The sequence below is a fragment of the Epinephelus moara genome, chromosome 8 (assembly GCF_006386435.1).
Source record: "Epinephelus moara isolate mb chromosome 8, YSFRI_EMoa_1.0, whole genome shotgun sequence".
In the NCBI taxonomy this organism is placed as follows: domain Eukaryota; kingdom Metazoa; phylum Chordata; class Actinopteri; order Perciformes; family Serranidae; genus Epinephelus; species Epinephelus moara.
The window spans coordinates 45,681,511-45,701,920 of record NC_065513.1 but is presented as its reverse complement, the minus strand read 5'-3'; the positions used below and the strand labels follow the sequence as shown (position 1 = coordinate 45,701,920).

The 20,410-nt window shown below is 40.6% G+C and overlaps 2 protein-coding genes across 4 annotated transcripts in view; one reads left to right on the top strand and one right to left on the bottom strand.

Moving 5' to 3' along the window:
* Positions 1-199: 199 nt before the first annotated feature.
* lrrc2 (leucine rich repeat containing 2) lies at positions 200-12,592 on the bottom strand. The gene is made up of 10 exons (XM_050050702.1): positions 12,515-12,592; positions 9,156-9,300; positions 8,392-8,510; positions 6,045-6,136; positions 5,817-5,973; positions 5,480-5,616; positions 4,749-4,894; positions 4,363-4,515; positions 4,085-4,263; positions 200-3,705 (listed from the first exon to the last, which is right to left on the bottom strand). The coding sequence occupies exons 2-10, from the start codon at positions 9,290-9,292 to the stop codon at positions 3,656-3,658; spliced, it is 1,170 nt and encodes a 389-aa protein (XP_049906659.1). The 5' UTR covers positions 9,293-9,300; positions 12,515-12,592; the 3' UTR covers positions 200-3,655.
* A 5,171-nt stretch (positions 12,593-17,763) lies between these two features.
* LOC126394096 (protein FAM240B) overlaps positions 17,764-20,410 on the top strand; it is a 16,605-nt gene continuing 13,958 nt past the window's right edge. The window contains exons 1-2 of one of the 3 annotated variants that reach the window (XM_050050705.1): positions 17,764-17,931; positions 18,016-18,117. The gene's annotated coding sequence lies outside the window, so the exon portion shown is untranslated. Of the gene's footprint in view, positions 17,932-17,996; positions 18,118-19,070; positions 19,144-20,410 lie in introns of those variants that run through there. The other 2 variants (XM_050050708.1, XM_050050706.1) reach the window with 2 other exon arrangements.

Here is a 20,410-nt window from a genome sequence, read left to right as displayed (position 1 = left end):
TTTATTATATATTTCATGATAAATAAATGAAATTAATTTGTTTAAGTTATAAAGATTTGTCAAAGTAGACTAATGCTCAAACTTTAAAAAACTAGTTTGAGATTTTAGGAGATATGTGTCCTTAAAATAAAAATGTATTTATTTGAAAACAATAGGGTTATGAAACTTCATAATCAGACAATGTGAACAAAAACCATCTTCACAAACACTTTATTAAAATTTAAAAAATCTATCAGAATAAAAACACACAAACGTCTCAAAGCGTCAAACAGAAAATCACTTACACAACACAGAAATATAAAAGTATAAACATTTTTTTCTGAAGGGAATAAAATCACTGAATGTTTTTGTAAGAATTCTTATTTACACTTTTTTCTTGCTGAAATTAATTAAAATCCATAATTTGATTTTTGAAAATAAATCTAATGAAAAAGAATCAAACAAATTTACAAACCGTGTTTAATAAATAATAAATAAACTGAATGAAATCAGGCAACACACAGTTAAAACATGTAAATAAGTGTTTCCTGTTGACTTCTCCTTTATTTGTTGGACATTCAGCGTCGTTTCCTGTTTGGTCACATTTTCATCTTAAACCGTAAAATCCAGTTTATCCCAAATATTTCACTGATGTGTTATGAGGAGAAAATAAAGTTAAATAAAATAAAACGTTCAAACTAAATCACGATACTCACTGCACAGACATTATGGCAATCTGTTCGTGAACAGAGTTTATAATGTAAATATACAATATGACAGGGTTAATAATGTGTATATATGGTGTGAAAGGGTTAATAGTGAAGCTGTGAACATCAATGAATTTACATCAAACTGTTCATTTGTTGGAAATCTGATTTTGGAATGAAAAGTTATTTTTGAAAAGCAAAAATTAATTCAGCGCTCAAACAAAATTTAAAAGTTTCTCAGTCAGCAGGAATCAATAAATCCATAAAATAAACTACAGTTGTTTAAAAAAAATAAAACCTTCAGTCACTCAGACAGGTCAAAAATATGGAAGTTCGTCACTGCCAAGGCAAGAAAAATAAATTCAATATTTAAAAATGAAAAAATAAAAATCCAAAGTCAAAATTTTGATTTATGAAGTCAAAATACTGAGACAGTGGGAACAAACTGGTGTTTATATTTATACGTACTTTTATGTTGAAAGTATAAATGTGCAAGAATTTTTGTTTTGACTTAGTGCTCGTAATTTATTTTTTATATTTCTTTTTTGTTTGTTTTATTTACTTTTTGTTTATCTAAAGATTTTAGACATTTAAAATGTCATTGTGTTGATTTGGCACGTCAGTAACTTGACTTGACTTTGATGAAATTCAGTGTTTTGCCTCCATCTTTATGGGTCTGAGTCTGCAACGACGCAGTCAAGAGGAAGCAAAAAAAAAGCTCCCAGCTAACATGAAACACACCTGAGCCCACACACACCTGAGCCCACACACACCTTCAGGTAAGAATCTCTTATAGTAGTGTAAAATATTTAATGGGTCAAGCTTGGGACTGTTAGTGAGCCTGCCACAGTTTAGTTGTTTGATTTAGCGAACGTTAGCCATCACAACTGGACCTTTTGAACGTTAGCTGTCAACATTATTTCCACCGTCTAACGTTAGCTAGCGCACTTGTTGCTTCAAATTCCACTTGTTCAACATTACCAACATTAGCGCTTTGGGACAGCTCATTAAACGTCACTAAAGTTCACCAACGATTACAACATAATTTTAGCTCTTTACCCAAAGTGCCCGCTTACTTAACGTTAGCGTTAGCCTCTGATCGCTCCACTTTCTTTTTGCTCAGATAATTTTAGCGAGGTTAATACTGTCATAACTACGACGTAATTTAACATTTCTCTGTGATTCATTTGGAACATGAGACTAGCTAATTCTTAGGAGAACGAACGGTGTGGACGTTGAGTTCATACACACACAAGACAATCTGTTTAAAATGTGTGAGTAGTTTTTTTTGTGAAGTTCCGATGTTTGGCAACGTTTGTGATCATTTACTTAAAAAAACATAACCTCCTTGGAGGAGGTAATTACAGTATGTGAATTGAATTTTCATGATGTGTTTCTGTTTTCAGAGCGAGGGACTGTTTTTACAGCCGACGGTGGCAGGTGTGAGATTTGTTTTTTTTAATTAAGTGCCTTTAAATGATGTCTCCACAGAGTGATGACGTTTGTCTGTAGGCGTGACATGAAAGTCTCATCAGCTGATGTCAACACAGACCTTATTTCAGACATCTAACCAAAAACACACTGACTTCAAGACAGAGAACAGGAAGTGCTAACATGCTAACGTAATCCAAATGTCCACCCTCTGGACTTGCTGACTTGCTGACTTCAGTCGTACGTACTGTGACGAGTTCACTGTCATCATGTAATGTCTATTGTTGTGGAATAAATTAACTTCCATTAAACCACCTGACTCAGACATCATAGCGCTCTGAACTCATCTCTGAGTTTCCACTTCCTCTAATGTTGCGTTCACACCGGGCACAAATAAAACAACTCGCACAAGTGGATTTCGTATGAAGTCAACGTAAAAATGCGAATGACACAAAATTCCTGAATTAAGCGGTGCGAATTAAGCAAGTAGAGCGATTTTGTGTCACGATAGCCAATCAGCATTGAGATCCTCTGGAGACGTATGATGCCGAGAACGTACCTGCGGAAGTTCATTCATCGATTCAGCAATTTAATATTGAAGCGAATCAACGCAAAATATTCTGGTGTTCAAACTGCTACAAGTAACATGACGTGAAAATTCACATTGTATTTGGTGTTTGGTGCGAATAACCAATTTGCACGAGTGAATTACATGTTAAGTCAGTGTAAAAGATGCAATTAGATGCTTATTCCCACTGGGCGGCACGATGGATGAGATGGACACGATGGACGCAACGCAAATGACACGTATACGTGACTTAAGCTGCGCAAATTAAGCAAGCAGCGCACTTTTGCGTCATATGCTTATTCGCAAAGTTGAACTACGATAGCCAATCAGCATTGAGATCCTCCGGGGACGTATGACAGCGGAAGTTCATTCATCGATTTCACACGTATATGAAGCGAATCAACAGAAAACATTCTAGAGTTCAAACTCGTGCAAATAAAGTGACGTGAAAATTCGCATTGTGTTTGTAGTGAACGAAACATAATGTCGTTTGTGTGCCTGGTGCAAATAAAACAATTTGCGAAAGTGAATTAGTAAAATAAAGTCAATGTAGAAACACGACTACACGCTAAGTCCTGCTGGGCAGCGTGATGGATGCGATGGACATGTCGGACGCAACGCAAATGACGAAAAATATGCGAATTAAGCTGCATGAATTAAGTGAGTAGCGCTTCATTACGAGAGCTGAAAAAACACTTCACCAACCAATTTGTGCCACCATAGCCAATCAGCATTGAGATCCTCCGGGGACGTATGATGCCAAGGAAGTACCAGCGGAAGTTCATTCATCAATTTAGTGATTTCACACACGTATGACATGAGTTTGCGCATGAAGTGAGTCATCAGAAAATATTCTAGTGTTCAAACACAAAAATTCGGTTGGTGTGAGCACAACATGACACATCCATGAGTTTAACTGTTTCACTGTGTTTTTATCTTTTCTAGTGCTGCTTCATCTTCTTCCTCTTCCTCACAGCAGGCACGAGATGGACACCTTGGTGGTGGCTTCAGGGATGGTGTCTGATGAGGGACAAACAACATGTCAGCTGCTTTATCTCAGCGTCAGGTGAGGAAGTCTGGATGTTGGACCAAATATCTACCACAGTCTGTTACACATGAACATAATGTTCACAGTGCAGTGTGAAATATAGCAAATAATATTTTTACAATATACAGCACAATTTATTAGATACTGATACTTTTGATTCAGTTTAGCATCATTATTTTTTAATGCATGGTCACAGAAGTTTGTATTTTGTTTACTGTAAATTATCAGATTTCTTATATATATATATATATATATATTATTTTTCAGTGTGTTAAAGTTTGTTCTCCCCAGAAAAACAGATACAGTCTCAGTTCACCTGCTCGTTAGTGAGTTGTGTTTTGTTTCTCTCACCTCTGTCCTTCAGCGAGTTGATGTACGCCTCGATGAACTCCTTCTCTCCACCGTCCTTCTTCACTTCCTCCTTTTTCTGCTGACTCCACCTCTTCCTCTTGTTCTTCTCTTTCTTCTTCTCCTCCTCTTCTTTCTTCTTCTTCTCTTCACTCACTCGGCTGTCGTACAGTCGGATAAACCTGCCGGAAGATGTTTGGTCAGCTGGTCAAAACAAGAAATGTGTTGTGTACTAGATGTTGGTGTGGTTTGTGTACCTGATGTCAGAGTGTTTTTCTTACTTGATGTCGGGGTTTCTGCACAGTTTGGTTGGGATGCAGTTGAGCTCGTCGCCGCTGACGACGATCATCTTGAGCGTGGAGATGTTGGTGAGACAATGAGGGAGGTACGTCAGCTGGTTCTTATGGACTAAGAGGGTGACCAGCTGCTCCAACCTGCACGCACACACACACACACACACACACATACACACACACACACACATACAGAGAACTTTATTTATACAAACATTAGTTTTCTGTTAATTTCAGTGCAGATTTTTTTCGGCAATATTAAACTAAAGATCTAAGAACGTAACGGAGAGATGCTATGCATGGTTAGCTTAGCTTAGCATAACGACTGGAAGCGAGGGGAACACCACACAGGTGGTGATGACGTCATCAGTTACCTGTCCATGTCCTGCGGCAGGTCGGTCAGACTGTTGTTGCTCAGGTCCAACAGCTGCAGGCTGCTCATCCTCAGAGCGCAGATGGGGATCGATATGAACTTGTTCTCCGCGATGTCCAGGTGAACCACCTGCTTCAGGCTGCTCAGCTGATGCAGTGACATCATCATTATCAACACAGTGACATCATGATCATCATCAACACAGTGACATCATGATCATCAATACAGTGACATTGTCATAATAAAACTGACCCCTGATCTGACAAAGTCATCATGTGTTGGCTGATACTGTTTTCTGTCCGTCTGTTACATTGACATCGGCCCCGTAAATGGAACATTTACATTTAACAACTATCTAACCCTATAAAAGTTAATTGAACACTTTTTGTTTTTTGTTTTTTTCGGGAGCTGATGATGGAAGTAGTGAAGGAGTGAGCCATCTTGTTTCTTTTATTTTAAAACCATAACCAAAGTGATGAAACTCTAATTTGCTGCTGTATGTGTCGAACTGTTTCTCGGCTCTGAAAATTAAACTCTCAGCAAAAAACGATTTCCAAAATGTCCAACTGTTCCTTTAACTTTTACAAATGACGACGCAGATTGACAAAAATCAAATGATGAGTGAATCTTTCAGAGTCGAGTCTCTGATGAAGTTTTCTATCTGTAGATTCATTTAATGAGCCGAGCTCTGAAGTGACCACAGGACGGGTCGTCTCATCTCCTCTGTCTCACCTCAAACGGCAGCTCCGACAGGTTCAGGTTTCCCGTCAGTTCGAGTCTCGTCAGGTTCTCGCAGTTTCCAAGTTCTGGTGGAACTTTGCTCAGACGGTTGTAGCTGACATTTAATTCCTTCAGACAGGTCAGTTTACCTGAGGACAGACGAGACTGTTCTTCAGTGGCACAAATGATCTTTAACATCAGGGTGACATCATCTGTCAGACTCTGATTAAAGAAGAAAAACTAAAGAAGCAAATTGACTGAAGAATCTGCAGCTCAGTTTGGTTTGGGACTGAAAAGCAAATCTCCTCTAAAACTTTCTCATATGTGAGATCTCGTGTTTCTTCCTCACCGATCGCAGGTGGCAGCTCGGCAATGGCGTTTTTGGGGATCTCGAGCACGGTGAGCTGAGTGAACAGACGCAGGTAGTCAGGCAGCCGGCTGATCTTTGTCCCATGGACGTGCCACTCTTTCAGGTAGGTCATCCACTGCAGCTCCCTCGGGAAGTCCTGCACAAATATTCACTCATTATTATCTGTTATTTTCTGTCACATGAACATTGCAGAGCGTGTTAACGTACCATCCACTGATCTCCATCCAGCTGGAAGATGAGTTTGTTCTGCTCTGGATCTTTCTGTTCCTGCTCGTCTGTGTGATCCTCCTGCCCTGATTCTGACAGATACATGACAACAAATACACAACACATGGTCAGATAATACACATACACAACAACACATCATCAGCAAATAAACATATAAACCATCATCATCCTCACTGTGACCTCGTCACATGTCCACGTTTGGTCATGGACTTTCCACGTCCACATATGACGTCCAAGGTACCCTGGGTGTGTTGGTTGTTGACGTTCTGGGACGCCGTGTCAACTTCATCCTGTTACATGTATTGTCTGTTTTCAAATGTACAGTTTGCATAAAGTCTCTTTCAAAATAAAAGCACTACGTCAGTACAACACAAACAAAAACACATGGTTGGGTTTAGGAAAAAAGGACAGGGTTGGCTTTACAATCTCACGGGATGCGAACACAGCTCTCCTGGGTTTATAGTCGGTGGTTGTTGGACCCATCCACCACAACTTCCACCCTGCTCAGAATTTCGCCGCGTTAACTTTTGTTCTTGTCTCGCAGCGTTGCGCCCTGACAATGCAGAGCGCCATTAAAGTATAATGGCAACTTGGCCGTGTTTCATGCCGATGTCAAAGGACGGCTTTTTTTGTCAGCGTTAAATGAAGCGTGAGATGGACAGGCGGTTCAGCACGGCATCATCAGTGATGCAGCCGTTGCACGGCACTGTCGTGGTGACAAGGGAGCTGAACCAGAAGGCAAAGCTCTAGATTTTCTGATTCATCTATGTCCCAGATCTCACCTATGGTCATGAGGGTTGAAGAAAACATCAGCGCTGATGATTTAAACATTGAGGAAGAGATGGAGAAGATGAGCTCCAGCTACGATCCCTGACCACATCAACAAGCACGATCATCTCAGCATGCGTATCTACATCAGAGGCAAGCATGGAGGAATCAAACACCGGATGTGATTTTGATAACTCGGATCTTTCTGCTGAACAGGCATCCGGCTAGCCTTTAATGAGGCGTTGGAAAATAAACTGGACAACCTCTACGTTGCATCAGTTTCCAACAAAACATCAGAAACTGTGACATCCTTTGTTCCAGCGAAACACGACCAAATCCTGAACAACTGTATTCAACCCGGTGACTCTTTGTCTCATGCAGATCTGACAGAGCAGAACACTCTGAATCAGTGGTTCCCAACTGGTGGGTTGCGGTCTTAAAGTGGGTCACGGGTCCATTTTGAATGGACCACAATTGACTGGCCAACGAGTCAAGTTTGTAAAAAAATACATTTTGTTTTGAAGTCCAGTGGATTTCCAGCACAGAGCTTTTATTTCAAAGTGTTGTTTCCTGCCGTAGAGTCAGTGACTTACAGACAGCTACTTCACAGAGACAGCTAACTAACTCGACAACATGTATGACGCTGAATGTATTAAACTATGCGGACCTTGAACTGAGGACTAAGGAGACATCTGGACCGCATGGCTGAACCAGGTGGGAACCACTGCTCCAAGGATCCTGTCAGCCCTAGAGTGGTCTCCTCTGGTCTGAATCAGGGACTCATGTTGTTCCAAAGTTGTATAATTGCCTAGAGTTGGTTCGTGTTCTCACGGCAGCATTTACAAGAGGACCAGATCAAATGCCTTGTGTGAGAAAGCTGCTCTTGATTGGTCAGAATTTCCATGTGGGAAAAATCCAGGAAGTAAAGCAAACGTTGAAGAAGAGTACACTTGCAAGATAAATGTGACACTTTCTAATGTCACAATGGAGGGACAACTACGCAGGTTGATTTTAGCGCTGCTCATCGTGGACTATATTGCTGTCATTGTTCATTTTAGTCAAACCATACAGTTTGAAAACGAGGCGCGGCTCCAACTAGAAAACAATGTTTTGATGCATTGGATGTGCTGAATGTGCATATTAAGGCAGTACAGGAGGAGGTGCACATTAATAATCCTCCAGGACTGTAACATGCTCATGTTTAACCCAAACAATGTGTCATGTGACTGCAGTTGCTTCACATCCAGGTCGGAACACCTTCTCACCACAAACCAACCGCACCAGAGTTCCTTTGGAACCGGACTGAGACCACCTCTTCAAGAAGGTCTCAGTCCGGTTGTTTTGGTGTGTTCACACCTGCACAAATGAACCACACTGAGGGGGCAAACCAGCTGGAGTTAGACTGAACCGAACCAAACAGGGCAGGTGTCACAACACCTTTAATCACTGCTACACCCCTCTCAGAGGTCGCTGCAGAGCGGGAGGGGCGGCCATCTTGTTGAGGTCCACATATGTAAATAAACTACAAGGAGAGATGGACGGAGTGACGGATGTTTACCTGTGTGTGGCTGTAAATGAGGTGACAGAGTAGATCTCTCCAGGTACTGATGCAGCAGGGTGCGTTCCTTGCTCTTTAGTGTCTTACAGTAGATACGATACTGCCACTGCTGGTCGATCCTGCAGACACACAGACACACAGACATGTTAATGAAGCATCTTTGGCTCCATATTAACGTCCGATTAGATTTCAGACAGACGGAATGTTTCTTTTCCAAACTGGTGACCTTTGTGCCGACCTGTCGTCTCTGTGGACAAACAGCGCTGATGTTTGGGTATAAATAGCAGTCTGTGTGTTCATATTACTAAAATCAGCCGTGACCCTCACGGTCCATGACAAACAACAGTCAGCTGTGTGTGAGTCCGACTCCGACTGAGACATTCAGGAGGTTACGTTTACTCCACAGACGAATGTTTACAGAGAGAGGAGATCTGAAAACTATAAAACTAAGTTTAGACTCATGTGAGATGGTGCATTTATTTTTTAATTACATTCTGGTTTCATTGTGATAATTAGTTTTTCTTTTACATGAAAAAAAAGTCATAACAATTGGTAGCTGGTGAACTACTCGTGGTGCGTTCAGGTGCTCCTCAGCAGCTCTTTAAGACAAAAATATTCCTAGTTCATCTTTTCACGTCATCACAGAGTGAACAGCAGGTAAAGTAGAAATACCACAGTATACAGTACTCCACTAGGAGTAAGGATTACTTTGGGAGGGTTGCAGTATGACAGTATTTCATTACTCCATTTCTAATAAGGATTACTTTGGCAGCGCGCTCTTCTCGATCCTCTCCTGCTCCTTCTTCTGTCTCTGTCTGTACTTCCTCACTCGAACCTCCCACAGTCCTCTGATCAGAGAGAGGTCGCCCACAGGCACATCCAACCTCGTCCCCAGACCCATCTCTGCTCCTGGAGGAGGAGGAGGAGGAGGAGGAGGAGGAGGAGGCAAAAGAAGAAGAACAAATAGGAGGAGGAAAAAAGAAGAAAGAGGAAGAAGAATGAGGAGGATGAAGAGAGAGAGAGGGACAAGATGAAGAATAGGAAGAACAAGAAGGAGGAGGAAAAAGAGGTGAAGAAAAATGTGAAGTGGAGGAAGAAGAGGAGGAGACCATCATCTCAAGATAAATTTCCCATTTGATTTTGTTTGAGTTTTATTTTCTTAATTTTCCTTTTCCACATGAAGATTAAAAGCTTTTAATCTGAAAGTTCTGACAGGAAACAGAAACAGTTGAATCTGATGAAACCCTGAAAGAAGAGATCCTGTTATCTTTTGGTCAGAAGACATAAACGAGATCTTTCAGGACTTCAGGAGCTTTTAGATCCTCAAACTGAGTTTAAATCAAATTAAAATGTTCTGAAGTCAGACGGATCAAACTTTTATTTTATTACTAATAATAATAATAATAAATGTTGTTTACACAGCACCTTTCATACAAGACATGCAGCACAAAGTGTTTTACAGTAAAGGCAGTATAAGCTCTGAGTGCTTCACATAAAACAGACAAACAGGTAATTTAATATAAAAGGACATTAAAACACAGTTTAAACATGGATTAACTGATTTAAAAAAAATCATAAGATTAAATAAACCATAAAAAGTCATAAAATCGTAAAATTGTAAAATATAAAATAAAGATTTTAAATGAGTTGCAGGATTTTATCTGTAAACTTCACCCAAATAAAACAAACTGCCCAAATATTAACTGTAACAATAATATTTATCAGACGTACTTTAGTGGTGATCAGGTGTTCTCCTCTGTACTTTACTCCCATGTGGGTTCATGCTCGGATGTGTTCAGATAGTAAAATAATCAGATATCAGAGGATGACGATCTAAAATATAAAAACACATTAATATGTTTTTATATCTGTGGATCACAGACGGGAACTGATGTTGTTTATTTACAGTTAATTTTATGAAGATTAATCGAATCTGTGAATAAACGACTGAGCGTAAATTTATTTTAACAATAAAAATAGAATTTTCTGCTTTGAGAGAATAAAACTAACAGTTAATGTTTCTATGATGAGACACTGATGATGAGATAAAAATAAAAGTGCTGCTCTCAGCGACAGATTCAGTCACAGTTTGGACAGAAAGCTGAGACACACTGAGACTTTAACTCAGTTTGACCGGCTGATCGTCCTCTGATGTTCTCACGTTAATACAGATAGTTTTACTTTTTATTTCTGTTCTGTAACTTTATGTTGCTGCCTGTCTCGGCCGGGACACTCTGGAAAAGGGATTTTTAATCTCAAGAGGTTTTTGTGGTTAAAAAAATAAATTGATCCTCAGAGAAAATGAAAACAGACGAGTCAAGTTCACTTTGTGATGAAATGATGATGAAGAGGAGGAGGTGCTGTTAATGATGAAGAGGAGGAGGTGCTGTCATCTCTCCTGTCAGCCCTCCGTACAGCAGCTGAGTCTCATCACTCAGCAGACGTTAATATGACAAACATGACACAGGCTCATGTTTCTGATGAGGACGCCAACATCACGACTTTTACTTTGAAAAACTGTGAACCACTGACTTTTGGTCGAGTCGTGGGCGGTACAGCCGAGTCACCACAAAAACCACAAATATGTTACAGCTGTACGTGTCATACACTGCAAATTACAACATGTAACTGTAATATTTCACAGTAAATTACATTATTATCACTTTACAGGCTTTTACTGTGATATTTAACCATATTCAGAATCTTATTGTGAAATTCATGAAGCTAGATCTTACTGTCTTAATCACAGTAATATGGAGTTTAACTCTTTGATAACTGACATACAGTAATTCTACAGGATCATTCTGCTAATTCACAGTAATCAGATGTACATAAACTGTGAAGTTACAGTCAAATACAGTTATTTACAGGACCGTACAGTCATGTCAGTAATGTAACGGGTTTTAACTGAGATTACAGTTAAATATATTAATTTTACAGGAGTATCCTGATCAATTACAATAATAGAGTTTAACTGTGAGATCACAGTGACATACAGTAATTTTACAGGAACATATTCCTAAATCACAGCGATCAGATGTACATTAACTGTGAAGTTACAGTTAATTTTGGAGTCTTGGAGCAAGTTAGCTAGCTCGCGAATGCTAACATTAGCTTGCTAGCTAACCATGGTGTGCACAGGATGGGCGGTCGCCCCCCCTCGTGGCCCAATTGTTGAAAAATGCTCACTAAAGTGCCCTTTTTTTCTTTTCGCCCCTGCCCTTCAAAAATTCTGTGCACGCCACTGCTAGCTAACACTCACATTATTGTTGGCGGTACCAAATCATCACAGGCCCAACACACATCACTGACGGCTTCTATTCAACAGCAGTTTTGGCTCTTAGTGTAAAAACATGTCGAACTAACAGACTCCTTGTTGTCTCCAGCCGCCATGTCAACAGGTGAGAGGTTTGTGATGTAGCTTCTGCTATGTCACAAAGATGGTGACTGTTGAGGGTGACGTGTGTCCATCATTTTGCACTCAACTGTTAGGGTCCAGGTTGAAAACTACCTTAACAACCATGTAAGTACGTTTTGCCGACACAAACTTTGACCTCAGTCAAGTTTTAAATCCAGGACTTTTACTTGTAGTGGAGTATTTCCACAGTGTGATATCAGTACTTTTACTGTAGTAAAATATCAGAATACTTCTTCTTCACTGTCGTACACTTTACAGTGAACTGTGTCAGAAACTGAAGGAAGGATCGGCTTTAATTTGAGTGGAGACGTTGATGATCCCCAGAGGCTGAACCACGGTGACGCCACCAACAGGTCAGAACACTTAACGTCACGATAGGATGAAACTGGTGTCAGCCTCAACATGCTAACAGTTAGCATGGCAGGCCGACATGTTAACTGTTAGCATAATGAAATGCTAACATGCTAAATACAAGAAAGCAGGTGGAACTCAACTTCCCATGATTCATCAGTCATGTTTACAGTCTGTCTGCTGGCTGGACGACAAAACTAAATCCTGCTGATTTAGCTTTGTAACTTTAAGAGCTGCTAATCCTGCTGCTACAGAGACACACACCCCGTTTATCTGGTTATTATTACCAGTCCACTGTGAACATAAAATAATATAATGTGACATGATATCAGACAAAGATTCCTGTTTCCTTACCTGTGAGCTCCCGTTAACGTCCTGCTCTCTTGCTGCTTGTTTACTGAGATCTGACTGTGTGTGTGTGTGTGTGTGTGTGACACAGCATGCTATTTTTACCAGCTGAGCTGTGACCCCCCCCCCCCCAACCCCGCTGTGTGTCACATGATGCTGCTGCCTCACATACAGACATGAATCTGGATCATGACATCAGTCCCAAAAACTCAGTGAATAAATAAATCAGATGTACTTTTATTCTGAAGCAGCAGAGGAAGTGTTCAGATATTTTACTGCAGTAAAAGTAGAAGTACCACAGTGTAGAAATACTCTGTTACCCAGCCAACACTTGTATGTGGGCCCCATGTGGGTACAATGAGCTGGAAATGGGCTCATTTATTAAATCCTCTGTATGGTGGCCTTTTTGGACATTCCTTTAAAGTTAACCTTTAATCCTGAAATCAGGGTCAAAGGGTAACTTAAGGAATGTCCAAAAAGGCCACCATACAGAGGATTAACCCTTTAGATGTGGGAAACCACATGACCTCTCCTCTGGCAGCTCCTTCAGGACAAACCACAACACTTCAGATGGTTTAAATTTACTTGATTGAATATTTTTTAGGTTTAATGTTCCAAATGTCAGAGTAAATATTCGTACAGTACCTGAAGCATCAGGACAGCTGTGTGCTGAGCTCCTTCTATAAATATCCGTCTGCACGACCTTTACAGTCGACACAATGTAAAGACACGAACAGCACATGTCCTCACCTCTTTAAATACATGTATTCATACTGATGGTATGTTCAACCTCCCTGTGTACTGCAGGACTACAGACAGTAGCTACAGGACTACAGACAGTAGCTACAGGACTACAGATAGTAGCAGGAGAAGTATTCACAGTTTACATATGCTTATTAACAGTGATCAGAGGCTGGTCTCAGGTCAGCCTCAGTCTGCTGTAGTTCTCCTGCTCCTCCACATGGAGGCACTGCCACACAGACAATCACAACTCTTTCTGTCTAACAATAGTGTAATACACGTTCAGAAACATGTTGTGAAAATACATTTCAACTATAAATAATGTTCTCAGCTTTAAGGATAAATTATTAAGTCCTGCACCGAAACTGTTCCCTCTGTAAGAGTATGTCTAAGTGTAAAACAAATGTGGGAGCACCTGGAGGAAACCCACGCTGACACGGGGAGAACATGTTGGAGCACCTGGAGGAGAACATGTCAGAGCACCTGGACGAAACCCACGCTGACACAGGGAGAACATGTTGGAGCACCTGGAGGAAACCCACGCTGACACGGGGAGAACATGTCGGAGCACCTGGAGGAAACCCACACTGACAGACAACATACAAACTCTGCACAGACTTTATACGTGACCCAAATCACACAGGAAGACGTGCACATACAGGATCTCCTTCGTTTCCAGCCATTTCCTTCAAACTTCAATTTTATTTCTAATAAAGGTAACATTCCAACACAAATGATTCCTGTAGAAATATACGTCATATCTACCTCCCGTGCAGCTCTGTGGCCCACAGGGAACAGTGTGATTTATTTCTCATGTGTTCTAACCCTCATATTATCTTTAAGATCCAGTGGGCATCTCTGGCTGCTGATTCTAACCTGTGTGTTATGGTCCAGATGCAGCAGAGCTCTGTAGCTGCACATCCAAACCCTGTGTTATCTTGTCGATCCAGCAGAGGTCTCTATCTGCCTCCTGAGAGTCTCTGCAGCTGCCGTTAATCGTCTCATCAGGCTGCAGGAGGACATCAGAGCTTCATCCAGCACTTGTGTGTTTCATTTCTGCTCCTCTTCACTTTACATTCACTCTCAAAGGTAAATATTTGACTTCTTACAGCACTTAATTTATTGAACGTTACTTTGATTGAAAGTTACTTTAATTTCACTCACAGAACTTCAGATGAACTTATTAAATATGAAGCGTTGTTACATATTAAAGTCCCCGCAGACAGTCACAGGTGTTCTCAGTTCTGCTGCTGATTCGAGCTTCTCAGGCTGAAGCTCTGCTGATTCACATGACGTCATCACGTTCGTATGAAAATAATAAAACAGAAAATTCCTCCAAAACCAAACTAACGGCAGATCCTGTGACATGCCCTCTGCACCACAAACAGACTCAGGCTAAAGTGAAGAGAGGAGATGCACTCGGCCTGCTTGTTGCGCACTCTGTAGTTTGGAGAGTTTTTTCATTCATTCATTTAGAAAACAGCATTTTTCAGTTTAGTGTAACGCCTGGCTGAATTTGAACGTTTGTTTAAAGCGTGTTCAGTGTGGAATTGTTTTCTTTGTTGTTGCCTGATATAAATAAATGATAAGTGTAGACAGTGAATGTTGAGCAGCTGCTGGATGCATATAGACCATGTGATACCTCATATGTAAGTTAGACAGACGTTTGACATGTACTGTATGTACATCAGGCCTCCAGAGCTCCTGGTGCCAGCAGACACATAGAGACCTCCCAGCAGGGCGCACTTTGCCAACGCACTACATTTGATTCTCTCGTGTGTGCAAAGTATAACTGCCCAATAAGATGCTGATGCACGACACTGCTGCACAATCTGGAAACAGACACAGAAGGAGGGAAACATTTTGGGTAGTTTTCATTCAAGTGAGCGGCTGCCATCAATGGGGGAGGCATGTCAAATAAATTTTTTATGTTTTCTTCAAACATTTTTGGTGATTTTCCTTTCACAAAGTTCTATTTTATTTTATTTTATTTTTCTTTAAACATTTTTTTGTGAGGTTTTTTTTTTTTTCTTCAAACAATTTTGGCAATTGTTTTTTACTTTAAAGTTTTTTTGTGATTTTATTTGGGGATTTTAAAGAACATGCAGCACTTCTTTTTTGGTGATTTTCTCTTTACATTTTTTTGTGATTTCTTTTTCTTGAACTTTTTGTATTTTCTTTTTTTTTCTTTAAAAATGTTCGCAGATTTTTTTTGCAGATTTTCTTTAAAATGTTTTGGTGGTTTTATTATTTTTTAAAAACATATATATGATTTTTTTTTTTTTAAGATTGCAAACGGCATGTTTTCTTTAAAACAACTGGGTGATTTTTTTGTTTTTGTTTTGTGTTGCTTTAAAAAATATTTGGTTTTCTTTAAAGAAAACATGCAGCATGTTTTCTTCAAACAATTTAGGTGATGTTTTTTTTTAAACATTGTTGGCTTTCTTGTGATTTTTAAAGAAAACATGCAACTTTTTTTAATTTGGTGATGTTTTTTTCTCAAAAAAATGGTCATGCTTTCTTTAGAAATGTAGGCATGTTTGTTTTTTAAGAAGACATGGCGTTTTCTTTAAAAAAACACTAAAATGACACCATTTATCGCAGCTAGAAACTGTAAAAACAGAATAAAATAAATAAACCATTTGCCTGAACAAACCAACATGCAGGACATGAGTAAAGAATTCAGGAAAAATACTTGTAGCTTCAAGGAGGGTAAAAAAAACAGGAAGTCACACCCCAGCCACCCTCCTCCTCCTCCTCCTCCTCCTCCTCCGCGTATTAGTAAAGAACAGTCCCTGAGCTTTAGACAAGCTGGTAGGTGGAGTTAATGAGTTTTGGACAGAGCCAGGCTGTTTACCTTTGTTTCCAGTCTTTATGCTAAGCTAACTGACTAGCTTCATATTTAGCATAGCATCAGAGTGGTTTGAATCTCAACTACTGACTCTCAGAGAAGAAGAGTAGAAGAAGAAGAAGAAGAGGAGGGAGGAGGACTTCCTGTTGTTGAGTGTTTGTTATAAGCGTCACATAGCAGCAGCCCTGTGTGTGTGTGTGTGTGTGTGTGTGTGTGTGTGTGTGTGTGTGTGACAGCGTGCCGCAGCATCATATCACACCCCGAGAGGGTTGAAATGTTAAACATGTGTTAACACACACACACACACACACACACACACACACACACACACACACACTCATAAAGAGCATTCTGAAGATCATGACATCATTATTAAAGCAGATCACTTTCTGGTTCTACACACACGGCGTTCCTTCATGTCTACAGGATATACTGTACGTCTGTAACACACACACACACAAAGAGACAAATGTGTGTGTGTTATTCTCTTTAATGATTCAGATGTGACAGCTGTCAGGGCGCAGACAGAGTGTTGGCGGTGTGTGTGATGATTGACACCTGATCACTGGATCTTTCCACGATCACGTCACATGATCGTTGTCAGCAGATGATTATTTGGACACTTGTCATGGAAACTTGAATGTTCACATGAAGATTTTCTGTTCAGGACAGACATGTGGGACATCAACCGCTTTGACACTGCCTGTTCAAGGCGTGAATTTCGTGCCATTATGCCGCCTCGTCGATTGTTTAAAAGGTGCGATCGCTGACTGAAGGGACCGAGTTGTGTCGCCTGTAACCTGGCAGCAGAGGTAGTTCCAGCACTGAATCTACGTCTGTGTAGAAGGGACAGACGGCAGGACGGGATCATGGACAGGACAGGTGTTTTGACAACGTGTTATGTGTGAAATGCAGCACGGCAGATTTAAAAAGCAGCTAGCAGCAGTTAGCAGCTAACTCAACATAAGAACAGCAAAATGACAATGTCCAAAAATTAGGAAAACAACATGGTCCAGGACCTCCTCACGCTCCGAGCAGAGGACGAGATCAGCCGCCATATAACAGGGAGGCTAAATGATTGACATGTGATGTCATTGTTATTGTTTATAAACAGCTGCTGACACTGTTTTTACAGTTTGTGGCTGTGATACAGTAAACGGCATGTTTTCTTTACAAAAACTTTTTTCAAAGAAAGTCTGCAACAAAAAAAAATCACTAAATTAAAAGTTGCTTTTTTCTCTTTTTTTAAAAAAAACAAAAAGAAAATCACAGAAAATGTTTGAAGAAAAAAAAAAGCCACGTCACACGAGAGGTCGACACTGTTGACTTGAACGTCTTGAACGTGTCGCCCGTCACGCCGCCTTCAATTCCAGAATGTCGATGTTGTGTCGGAGTCTGTTTTCCCACCAACATGTCTCCTCCTGCCCAAACCTGACCAAAACCCTTGAGGCTCTAATACACCAAGCTGACAGTCAGCCATTGGTGAGTGTGCGCCACCCTCATTGGTGCGGTGTGTCCCACACTGTTGCCCCTTGTCCGTCCCCGTCAGCTTTTTTTTTTGCTGATTCAGCATGTTGAATTGGCGACTGCGGAGCCCATCAGTGAATGAAATCACTCTGATTGTCAGCAGCAGGCGGCTTTGATTGCTGCTGGTTCTCCGACATTGGTTTGGTGTGTCTGGGCCGTTAGTTAGTGAAGACCAAGCCGACTGTCGGCAGTTAGTCAGTGCTGGGCTCTTGTTGAAAGTCTGTCAGTCAGTGCAGTGTGTCAGTGAGTAAAGGAGGAGCTTAATTCCAGAGGGAGTGAGACCAAAACCAACTTGTTCCTTAAGGTCAGATTATTTTTCTCTTGAGCAGAAACGTTTCCTGATGGTTTGTGTTATTGTTCACTGGCGCACGGTAAATGTGCTCTATAGTGTTTGTGGTGTGTCCAGGTGCAGCTTTGTGGCCGAGACGCAGCGACTTGAGGTGACGCAGCAGTCGGCTTTCATCGCAGCTAATTCTCTGAAGTCAGTTTGGTGAGTCTGGGCCTTAAAGACATGAAATTTAGTCATTTGACTCGAGTCAGCACATCTTCATTTACCTCATTTACGTTTCATCTCCTGACAAAGATCATGTGATGTGACTGAAAGCTCCTCAAATTTGGCACAAACCTCCATTTGGACTCAAGAATGAACTGATTAGAATTGGGTGGTAAAAGGTCAAAGGTCACTGTCACCTCATCCATTGCATTCTTGTGAAAGCAGTATCTCAAGAATACCTTGAGGGAATTTCTCCATATTTGGCACAAACATCCACTTAAACTCAACAATCAACTGATTACAATTTGGTGGTCAAAGGTCACTGTCACCTTGCGTCCATTTCATTTCATGAACGTGATACCTTAATAAGGTCTTAAGGGACCTTCCTCAAATTTGGCACAAACGTTCACTTGGACTCAAAGACTGATTAGAACGTTGTGGTCGAAGGTCAGAGGTCGACACCACACAAAACATGTTTTGTCCATAACTCCAGAATTCATACACTAATTCTGACAAAGCTTGACACTTGACTTCAACATACTGACATGTACTTGTAATAGAGTATTTCCACAGTGTGGTATTTGTACTTTTACTCTCTGACGTTCCTTTAAAGAGTTTGTAAAACTCTAAAAATATGAAACTACTTTATAAATACTACAAACTGCGCCATCGGCCAATCAGAGCTGAGACGTGAACCGAGTCAGGAAATCAAGAACTGCTGCTATAAATAAGTTCATTCACACCTCCGAGCGCTCCCTCCATCCTCGTGTCTCTGTCTCCATCTCTGTCCGTCCATGTCTCTCACTCCCAGTGTGTCCCTGCAGACCAGTTAGATTCCAGTACACTGATGTAACTGGGAGGGACGGAGCATCGGAGAGACGGGGGAATACATGATCAGGTTTACACACCGACGGGAGTTTCACATGGAAAACATTTATTGCTGCTGATAAGGGAGGGACACACACACACACACACACTGATCCACCCTGTGAGGCTGACGGACGCTCAGTTGAAGCTCTGAAGGTTTGTGTTTCTTATTTTTTTCTGATTTTAGTCAGAAAATTTAAAATATCTCACTTCAAAAATCTTTTTTAATTCAGTGTTTAAACATCTTTTATTTATTTATTCATTTATTTAAAGATGTTCATGTCTTTCTGCTGATCTGATGGAGTGACTGAAGTCGTTATGCTCAATAACTTCAGTCAGATGTGACTTTAACAACTCAAAGTATTAAACTAATTAAATAATTCTTAACTTTTTACAGTCTGGCGTCAGGACGAGTTCAGTCTGCAGCTGTGTGTCTGAGTTATTATGGTCCCACGGATTTAATATGGATTTAATGGTACATTAAGAAGATTTAGATAGAAGAGCTCTAATGTTTCACTACATCAAACACTATGGATAAATGCTTGCACAGCTATACTATACATATATACATATATATAGTATAGTGGTAATTTTGTGTCATTAGTATCTGTTGTATTTACTTTCCTATGATATCAAAGTACAGTTTTGAGGTTCTTAAAGGTCCAGTGTGTCAGATTTAAGAGGATCTAGTGGTGTCTATCAGAGAGGATTACAGATTTTGACCAGCTGAAACTTCTCCTCATTAAAATTCCTTCAGTGTTCAAGGCAGTACATTCTGCTGTCAACACTTTTAAGTATATTTTTGAATGCAGTAATTTAACTTGCAGTATTTCTGTGGTGTGGCGTTGAGTAAAAGTAAGTAAAGATACTTATGTTGAGGATCTGAATACTGCGTCACCTCTGGTGATATCGACAGCACTACAGCAGTGTTACAGTGATCTCAGTGTAATAAAGCTGTGCAAGTTCAACTGAACATTCAGCCCAGGCTCAAATACTGCTGCTTTGTCAGTGGACGCACAGATGTACCCTTCACAGCAGTGTGATCAGCCCATCCTCACTGTGACCTCGTCACATGTCCACGTTTGGTCATGGACTTTCCACGTCCACATAAGACGTCCAAGGTACCCTGGGTGTGTTGGTTGTTGACGTTCTGGGACGCCGTGTCAACTTCAGCCTGTTACATGCATTGTCTGTTTTCAAAATACACTTCTGTTTTCACAGGAAATGTACAGTTTGCATACAGTCTCTTTCAAAATAAAAGCACTACGTCGCTACAACACAACCAACTGATGTTTTTTTCCTTCAACACACACACACACGTTGTTATGTTTAGCCAACACACACACATGGTTACGTTTAGCCAACACACATGTGGTTACGTTTAGCCAACACACACACGTGGTTACGTTTAGCCAACACACAC

What these genes read in the sequence shown, in the direction of transcription:
- lrrc2 (XM_050050702.1), bottom strand. Translation starts at nt 9,292, where the DNA reads ATGGGTCTGGGGACGAGGTTGGATGTGCCTGTGGGCGACCTCTCTCTG. An exon ending in TCATTTACAGCCACACACAG is followed by an intron (nt 6,137 to 8,391) that starts GTAAACATCCGT and finishes TGTATCTGTCAG; the next exon opens with AATCAGGGCAGGAGGATCAC. An exon ending in CTGCCGCAGGACATGGACAG is followed by an intron (nt 4,516 to 4,748) that starts GTAACTGATGAC and finishes GTGTGCGTGCAG; the next exon opens with GTTGGAGCAGCTGGTCACCC.